Source organism: Salvelinus sp. IW2-2015, unplaced genomic scaffold (genome assembly GCF_002910315.2).
Source record: "Salvelinus sp. IW2-2015 unplaced genomic scaffold, ASM291031v2 Un_scaffold4498, whole genome shotgun sequence".
NCBI lineage: Eukaryota > Metazoa > Chordata > Actinopteri > Salmoniformes > Salmonidae > Salvelinus > Salvelinus sp. IW2-2015.
In genome coordinates, this window is record NW_019945768.1 from 12818 (window position 1) to 22239 (window position 9422).

The 9422-nt window shown below is 40.1% G+C and overlaps 1 protein-coding gene across 1 annotated transcript in view; it reads right to left on the reverse strand.

The window, feature by feature from the left end:
• Positions 1 to 774: 774 nt before the first annotated feature.
• The window catches only part of LOC112077377 (sterile alpha motif domain-containing protein 9-like), a 16334-nt gene continuing 7686 nt past the window's right edge, over positions 775 to 9422 (reverse strand). The window contains exons 3-8 of the mRNA XM_024143897.2: positions 7861 to 7928; positions 4645 to 4859; positions 1932 to 2173; positions 1672 to 1791; positions 1362 to 1503; positions 775 to 1212 (exon numbers count right to left, since the gene is read on the reverse strand). Of these exons, the coding sequence (XP_023999665.1) occupies positions 914 to 1212; positions 1362 to 1503; positions 1672 to 1791; positions 1932 to 2173; positions 4645 to 4859; positions 7861 to 7928 (1086 nt within the window). The 3' untranslated portion in view covers positions 775 to 913. The remainder of the gene's footprint in view (positions 1213 to 1361; positions 1504 to 1671; positions 1792 to 1931; positions 2174 to 4644; positions 4860 to 7860; positions 7929 to 9422) is intronic.

Below are 9422 nucleotides of genomic sequence, written 5' to 3' on the forward strand. Positions count from 1 at the left end.
GCATGAGGTTGTAAGTAACAAGAACATTTCCCAGGACATAGACATATCTGATATTGGCAGAAAGCTTAAATTATTGTTAATCTAACTGCACTGTCCAATTTACAGTAGGTATTACAGTGAAAGAATACCATGCTATTGTTTGAGGAGAGGCACAGTTTTGAATGTGAAAAGTTATTAATAAACAAATAAGGCACATTTGGGCAGTCTTGATACAATATTTGGAACAGAAATACAATGGTTCATTGGATCAGTCATTGGATCAGTCTTTGCACGCACAAACTGCTTCCACCTAGTGGCCAAAATCTAAATTGCACCTGGGCTGGAATAATACATTATGGCCTTTCTCTTGCATTTCAAAGATGATGGTACAAAAAAATACAAAAAAMTGTTGTTTTTTCCTTGTATTATCTTTTACCAGATCTAATGTGTTATATTCTCCTGCATTCCTTTCACATTTCCACAAACTTCAGTGTTTCCTTTCAAATGGTACCAAGATATCTTTGCTTCAGGTCCTGAGCTACCCTCAGTTAGATTTGGGTATGTCATTTAAAGCGTAAATAAAAAAATAAAAAAAGGGACCGATCCTTAACCTCTTTTAATTTGAGCCAGTCTCCAACAGCAGCAAAATAATCCTGCAGCAACAAGAAATGTGAAATATCATGTGTACATATTATATTAATGGACATTTAATGTACATTTTGTAGTGGTTAATACATAAGGTAAAATCAAGTCTGAAATTTGGAAATTACAAACTTTARAAGCCTTTTTAAACAKAAAATACACYTCAAGTTTTAAAGGAATGTTCTGCAGCAGAGTTGATCAAATTAAGATCTTACATCYGTAGCTGTTTGCCTAGAGACTCATGCCGGGGGATGGGTATACTCAACAAGTTGTCTCATTCTCCAACAATGTTCTAGCTCAAACCTAGTTCTGAGCATAAGAATTGGTCTAATTCACACAGAAGTGTTTTCATTGTTAAACATGCAAAAGTTCCTTTATTCAGCACCATGTCGATGATGGCACGTGCCTTGTCTSCCCTCTCAGCTATCACCTTTACTGAGTCTTTTTCATAATCATTGATTACTTTCTTCTGCAGGAGTCCGTCCAGGAGACATTTAATAWTAGGCTCTGATACTTTTTCCACAAACTTCCACCGCACAAAACGCAGCTGCTCAACGGCACGGACCTCCAGCCCACCAATCAACACAGTATCTGGGGGGGGGGCAGGGGAAAGTAAGAGATACATTTGCCAAACATGTACTTGTGATGGAAGATACCTTCTACATTTACGTGTAGATGATCCACACTATAGATACGTGTATGACAGTAAAGGGACTGGATGGGTTTAAATAATAACTTACCTGTTAGTGGCACTTGGCGTGTCCATACCTCCTCATCCCCTCTCTTCAGAAGCCTAAGCTTCACATCCTCTGTACCTGCCTCCAGGATCACCTGGAAGGTGGAGTGGTAGTTGGGGCCGTAGTCACAGTGAAACCTTTCCGCCTGAAGCACATGGAAAGTCAACGTTATTTCTCCACCAACTGACATTCAGTACATGCATCAGTACAGCTCACATTTCAAAATCACACAGCATTTGGTACGACAATGTCACATTCACATGATCCAGGACATGTCTGCTAAAAACATGTGAAAAAATATGATTTATTGTACCAATGGTTGTATCTTGTTTTTCTCAGCAGAATCACAGCAGAGTTTGTATATTTCCCCACAGGTGAGCAGGCAGTTGGAAGGGATCTGAATGTATTTGCAGGCCCGCTGTAGCTTCTCCACCTGCAAGAGAGCTGATTATCAATAAGGGTCCTTCGATTATTATAGGAGAGAAAAATTACATATTTTACTACCTAAAGTGACTTTCAGATTCATTTTTAGCAACAAAAGTGTCCTTATACTGAATGTAAGGGTTTTTGCACCTCAGTGACAGGCACGTTCACTGGAAGTAAATGTACGTTCAGAGTTGGCTTGCGGAGTTGTGGTTTGTGGAACAGCAGCACTTGGCCTTTCACTGAGGATGGGATTAAGTAGGATAGAATGCCCCAAAGGCAAAGGTCTGTGACGTCCACCACCGCATGTGAGTCAGTCACCCTGACTGGCTGCAAAACTTCCACACTGTCACCAGTAACATGGGCCACAGATAAGGAATCAAASCCTTTCCCTGCAATAGAGAAAACAGGTCATTTGTGAACTGTGTTGATTGTGTAACAGCGTGAAGATTGTCCTGTTACTAGGTAGTCATTTTGAGTATTGCTATTGTGCTCTGGGATTGATCTTTCCAATTACTTCAAGGATAACGAGGTGATTAAGCACACCTGTGCCCCTCCCTTTAAAACTTATTTGGGATAGGTGGGACATTAGCTTCCCACCTGGCCAACATCCGGTGAAATTGCAGAGCACGWAATTCAAATTAAATTACAATAAATATTAAACTTTCATGAAATCACAAGTGCAATACATCAAAATAWAGCTTAACTTGTTGTTAATCCAGCCGCCGTGTCMGATTTCAAAAAGRCTTTACGGCGAAAGCAAACCATGSGATTATCTGAGGACAGYGTCCAGCACACAAATGYATAACAAATCATTTTCAACCAGGGAGTTGCGACACGAWAGTCAGAAATAGYGATATAATATATGCCTTACCTTTGAAGATCTTCTTCTGTTGGCACTCCAAAAGGTCCCAGTTACATCACAAATGGTCCTTTTGTTCGATAATGTCCTTTTTTATATCTCAAAATTGTCCATGTGTACGCGCAATAAAATACTTCAGACCTTCACAGTGACACGAACAATTTACAGCCGTACTTCTTCATTCCTCAAAAGAAAAACATCAACCAATTTCTAAAGACTGTTGACATCTAGTGGAAGCCATAGGAACTGCAACCAGGGCCCATATAAATCAAGATTCCCAATGAAACCTGTAGAAAACACAATGAGCTCTAAAAACAATTCCCTGGATGGATTGTGCTCGGGGTTTCGCCTGCCAAATCAGTTCTGTTATACTCACAGACATTATTCTAACCGTTTTAGAAACTTCAGAGTGCTTTCTATCCAAATCTACTAATCATATGCATGTCCTAGCTTCTGGGCCTGAGAAACAGGCAGTTTACTTTGGGCACGCTTTTCATCCGGACATGAAAATACCGCCCCCTACCCCAAAGAATTTAAACTGATAGAAATACTAATTATTTGCTTTCATGATTTTCAATTTGAGTGTCATTATTTTAATATAGCTCACACTTTCTCGTTCTGAACTTCTAAACTGAGTGGGACAGGCAAAAACCTGAGAAAAAGTCCAACCAGGAAGTGGGAAATCTGAGGTTTGTAGTTTTTCAACTCTTTGCTTATCCAAGATAGAGTGGAAATGGGGTCATATTGCACTTCCTAAGGCTTCCACCAGATGTCAACAGTCTTTAGAACCTTGTTTGATGCTTCTACTGTGAAGTGGGGGCGAATGAGAGGGGATTGAGTAAGAGGTCTGCCAGAGAGACACGMGCTGACCATGCGCGTTCACGTGATAGTTAGCTTGCGTTCCATTGCATTTCTGAAGACAAAGGAATTCTCCGGTTGGAACATTATTGAAGATTTATGTTAAAAACATCCTAAAGATTGATTCTATACTTCGTTTGACATGTTTCTACGGACTGTAACGGAACTTTTTGACTTTTYGTCTGCTCCTAGTGATCGCGCCTCATAAATTTGGAATAMTGGGCTAAACGCGCTAACAAAAAGGAGCTATTTGGACATAAATTATKAACTTTATCGAACAAATCAAACATTTATTGTGGAACTGGGATTCCTGGGAGTGCATTCTGATGAAGATCATCAAAGGTAAGTGAATATTTATAATGGTATTTCTTTGGCTTGATTTGTTGTCTGAGCGCCGTACTCAGATTATTGCATGGTTAGCTTTTTCCTTTAAAGTTTTTTTGAAATCTGACACAGCGGTTGCATTAAGGAGAAGTGGATCTAAAATTCCATGCATAACAGTTGTATCTTTTATCAATGTTTATTTTGAGTATTTCTGTCAATTTATGTGGCTCTCTGCAAAATCACCGGATGTTTTGGAACTACTGAACATAACGCGCCAATGTAAACTCAGATTTTTGGATATAAATATGAACTTTACCGAACAAAACATACATGTGTTGTGTAACATGAAGTCCTATGAGTGTCATCTGATGAAGATCATCAAAGGTTAGTAATTAATTAGTGATCTATATTTATCTATATTTCTGCTTTTTGTGACTCCTCTCTTTGGCTGGAAAAATGGCTGTGTTTCTGTGAATAGGCTCTCACCTAACATAATCATTTGGTTTGCTTTCGTCGTAAAGCCTTTTTGAAATCGGACACTGTGACATTTCTACACTGTTTGATGGACTTCTGTAGTAGACAAGCAGTTTGTTTCAATTAGAGCTTTTTCATATTTACCTCTGTAACTGTAACACCTTAATTAATTAGTAATTAATAATATTTGTGTAATTCTGTCTAGCGTGAACTGTTTCCTTACCATGTACCCAGTTGAAGTCTTTAATGACTCTGCTCTATCCCAAGAATATGTGGGTGTTACAATTGTCTATTTGGCCAGATGTTGACATTAGAACTTTGATGAAGACGTTGTGTAAAACTCACCAGAGGGAATCTCACAGTGTGGGAGGTGTAACTGACGAACAGATCCCTGAGGACACTCAATGCTGAACAGAGGTCCGGCAGGTGTCCGGCCTGTGGAGTGCAGGAGACTGTCGTCCCATTGGACAGTCCTGTAAAGCACCTCCCCCTCCCCCTCCATCAGAAACACCAGCCCTGTCAACCTGCACTGGAACAGGCCTGCATGGGGGCACTGGAGCCTGGGGGTCACAGGACARAAGTGGCACTCATTTGAATAAACATTTTAGCTGGTTCCTCACCCAGGAAGTAGTGTATGGGCCAGGAGAAACTATAATCCATTGTTCGGTTTTCTTTCTATTTAAAATAAATGATGTCGCTTTGACTACGGCGATATAATATATATGAACGCTGCTGCCGCCACATTATTACGTGTGACCGATTTGACATACATCACTGTGATCTGTATCAGAAAGTGGGCTGGCTGTCACTGGCAAAGCAGAGAATGCAACATTGCATTCTGTTCATTTACAGCTCTCTTGCAGAATTTCCCATATTACCTCACATCRCTTCTAACGCACAGAGGAAGGAAATAGACGACATGGCCAAAGGCACAGTATGTGGGCATCCCTTCAAATTAGTGGATTCGTTGCTGACAGGTGTATAAAATCGAACACACAGCCATGCAATCTCCATAGACAAACATTGRCAGTAGAATGGCCCGTAATGAAGAGCTCAGTGACTTTCACCGGGGCACCGTCATAGGATACCACCTTTCCAACAAGTCAGTTCGTCAAATTTCTGCCCTGCTAGAGAACTGTAAATGCTGTTATTGTGAAGTGGAAACGTCTAGGAGCAACAACGGCTCAGTCGCTAATTGGCAGGCCACACAAGCTCACAGAATGGAACCGCGAGTGCTGAAGTGTGTAAAAAGTCGGCTGTCCTTGGTTGTTTTCACTACCGTGTTCCAAACTGAGTACCCTAAAATTCACTACTGCCTTTTGGGCATTTTAGGGAATTGGTAAATGACCTGTTCACAGACAAAATGTACAGTGAGCTCCAAAAGTTGTGGCTCTGTACTCCAGCATTTTGGATTTGAAATGATACAATGACTATGAAGTTGAAGTGCTGACAGTCAGCTTTAATTTCAGGGTATTTTCATCCATATCAGGTGAATCGTTTAGAAATTACAGCACTTTTTTTTTTACATACTGTAGTCCCCCCTTTTAGGGGACCAAACGTACTGTATTGGGACAAATTCACTTATGTGTAATAAAGCAGTACAAATACTGCTTTAATATCATATCCTAACTACCCCTGTTGTTCTAATTGTGAGAGGTTAGGATGTCTTGGGGTATGATATTTATGTAACTTTCTCGCTCATCATTATTCACGATTAATTATCCATCATTAGCAACATTAATGTAGAAGTGTTTAGAAACATATTCTATTCTTATTTACAATACAAGTGACTCCAAAATGACACAATACATTATTTACCATTCCTTTCCTTTCTGTTGGGAACAAAATAATCTGACCAAATGCATCCGACCAGTTTGTGGAGTCTCTAGCTTGATGTTAGTCATTCTGAATATGGGACCAAATAGTTACCTGTTTACTATAATATATATATAAATATATACTGAACAAAAAATATAAAGGCAACATGTAAAGTGTTGGTTCCATGTTTCATGAGCTGAAATAAAAAAATCTCAGAAATGTTCCATACGCACAAAAAGCTTATTTCTCAAATATTTGGTGCACACATTTGTTTACATCCCTGTTAGTGAGCATTTCTCCTTTACCAAGATAATCCATCCACCTGACAGGTGTGGCATATCAAAAAGCTGATTAAACAGCAGGATCATTACACAGGTGCACCTTGTGCTGGGGACAATAAAAGGCCACTCTAAAACGAGCAGTTTTGTCACACAACAAAAATGCCACGGATGTCTCAAGTTTTGAGGGAGCGTGCAATTGGCATGCTGACTGCAGCAATCTCCACTAGAGCTGTTGGCAGAGCATTTAATGTTCATTTCTCTACCATAAGCCGCCTCCAACGTCGTTTTAGAGAATTTGGCGGGACGTTCAACCTGTCTCACAACCGCAGACAGTATGTATGGTGTCGTTTGGGCAAGCGGTTTGCTGATGTTAACGTTGTGAACAGAGTCCCCAATGGTGGTGGTGGGGTTATGGTATGGGTAGGCATAAGCTACGGACACAATTGCATTTTATCAATGTTAATTTGAGTGCACAGAGGTACCGTGACGAGATCATGAGGCCTGTTTGCTGTGCCATTCATCCGCCACCATCACCTCATGTTTCAGCATGATAATGCACAGCCCCATGTCACAAGGATCTGTACACCATTCCTAGAAGCTGAAAATGTCCCAGTTCTTCCATGGCCAGCACACTCACCAGACATGTCACCTATTGAGCATGTTTGGGATGCTCTGGTGTAACCAACAGATGCATATCTGTATTCCTAGTCATGTGGAATCCATAGACTAGGATCAAATACATGTATTTCCTAATATGAACTTTAACTTCGTAAAATATTTGAAATTGTTGCATTTTGCATTTATATTTTTTGTTCAGTGTACTTTAATACACATATAAGTTAATTTGTCTCAATGCTAATACAAAAAGTGCTGTAATTTCTGACAGTCTTGCACTTTAACCTCATAGTCATTGTGTCATTTCAAATCCAAAGTGCTGGAGTACAGAGACAAAACTACAACAACAGAATTTACTGTCCCAATACTTTTGGAGCTCACTGTTTTTTTCTATCATTGTTTAGTATTGTTTATTTCTGATGATACTGCCTTTATTGTTGTATTTATATAATTTATTCTATATATTATATCATCCTGCTGCATTGTTTTGTATGAAGCAGGGCTCCCCTTGCAAAAAGACAAATGTTTAAAGAAAGAAATAAAACAGTCCTACAAACTTCAACTAACCTGGCAACCACTAGCAAACAATCAATGGAAGTAATAGGGGCGTGTTTTCTTTCTTCTTAATTAACATCAAACCAAATATGGAGTTGATTTGACATTTTGAACATTTGCACACGTCATCACTCCAACTGAGCGGCTGTTTAGACACAACTGAACCATGAATTACACTTTCTCCTGGTTTTTAGACTTCTGTCAGCGTGAGGAACCATCTAACATAAAGGTTGTAAAATCCTGACCTTCCCCTTCAAGTGAAAAAATGTTTTCATGGATAATAAATGCTAACCTGTAATGGGTTTTTGTCAATTGTGGATGGATGTTTTTCAATTCAGGTTCTGTCAAAAGAGTTGGGGTCTGGAATAGAAAAAGGAACACAAACATGTCAGCCAACACTTTAATGCCTACATTCTCCATACTAAGCAGTGATGATGTTAATAACAACAGGATGCATTACCGACAATTTTTGCCTCTGTTTGGAATGAGAGACTTTCCACGCCTGTGTTTGAGACTGTCATTATGCCATGCTTTGATACAATACAACTTTTATTAATCAAACTCTTATACAACTGTTATCCATAAACACACAACGACACAGAGCACAGAGTTAGAGACCACTTTGATTGTCTTTAAGACCAACTATCTGGCCATGGTGTTCATGCTGCATTATTGGTCCCTACACTCTACAAATTAGGGGTTCAACAAGGCGTCTTCTAAGATCATCAAAGATCTCTGAAGAACTTTTAAAAGTTTGGGGGCAATTTTTAAAAGTTTGTAAAAGTTTGTTTCTTTTGAAATAGACTAAAATGAACAGCTTTGTTTACATAAACAACATGTCCCGCTAGATCCATTGTCACGCCCTGACCATAGAGAGCCATTGGTTCTCTATGGTATAGTAGAACAGGGCGTGACTAGGGGGTGTTCTAGGTTTATTATTTCTATGTTGGTGCTCTTGGTATGGTTCCCAATTAGAGGCAGCTGAGGTTCGTTGTCTCTAATTGGGGATCATACTTAAGGGTTCCCTGTTCCCACCGGCTTCGTGGGATATTGTTTTGAGTTAGTGCATGTAGCACCTCTGATGTCACGGTTCGTTGGTTCTTTTTGTTTGGAAGTTTCACTTGAATAAGTATGTGGAACTTTAATCACGCTGCGCCTTGGTTCCGTCTCTCCACACAACCGTGACATCCTGGTGGTGCAGTGGACTGTCACGTTCCTGACCTTATTTTTCCTTTGTTTAACTTTGTTTAGTTGGTCAGGACGTGCGCTGGGTGGGTAGTCTATGTTTTGTGTTTCTATGTTGGGGTTAATGTGTTGCCTGATATGGTTCTCAATTAGAGGCAGGTGTTTGACGTTTCCTCTGATTGAGAACCATATTAAGGTAGGGTGTTCTCACTGTTTGTTTGTGGGTGGTTGTCTTCCGTGTCTGTATGTTTACCACACGGGACTGTTTCGTTTGTCGTTCCTGTATGTAGTCTGTTCCTGTTCGTGCGTTCTTCGTTTATTTGTAAGTTCTCAAGTCCAGGTCTCTCTACATCGTTTATTTGTTTTGTAGTTTGTTAAAGTGTTTTTGTGTTACGTCTTTACTTTAATAAATATCGTTATGTCAATAAATATCGCTTTGGTCCAATCCCTACTCCTCCTCTTCAGACGAAGAGGAGGAGAACGATCGTTACAGAACCACCCACCAAACCAGGACCAAGCAGCGTGAGTACGAGCAGTGGCCCACTACACAGGAATCCTGGACATGGGAGGAAATACTGGAGGGAAAAGGACACTGGGCTCACATTGGGGAATATCGCCGCGCTCGTGAGGAGATGGAGGCAGCGAAAGCCCAAGATCGGTGGTATGAGG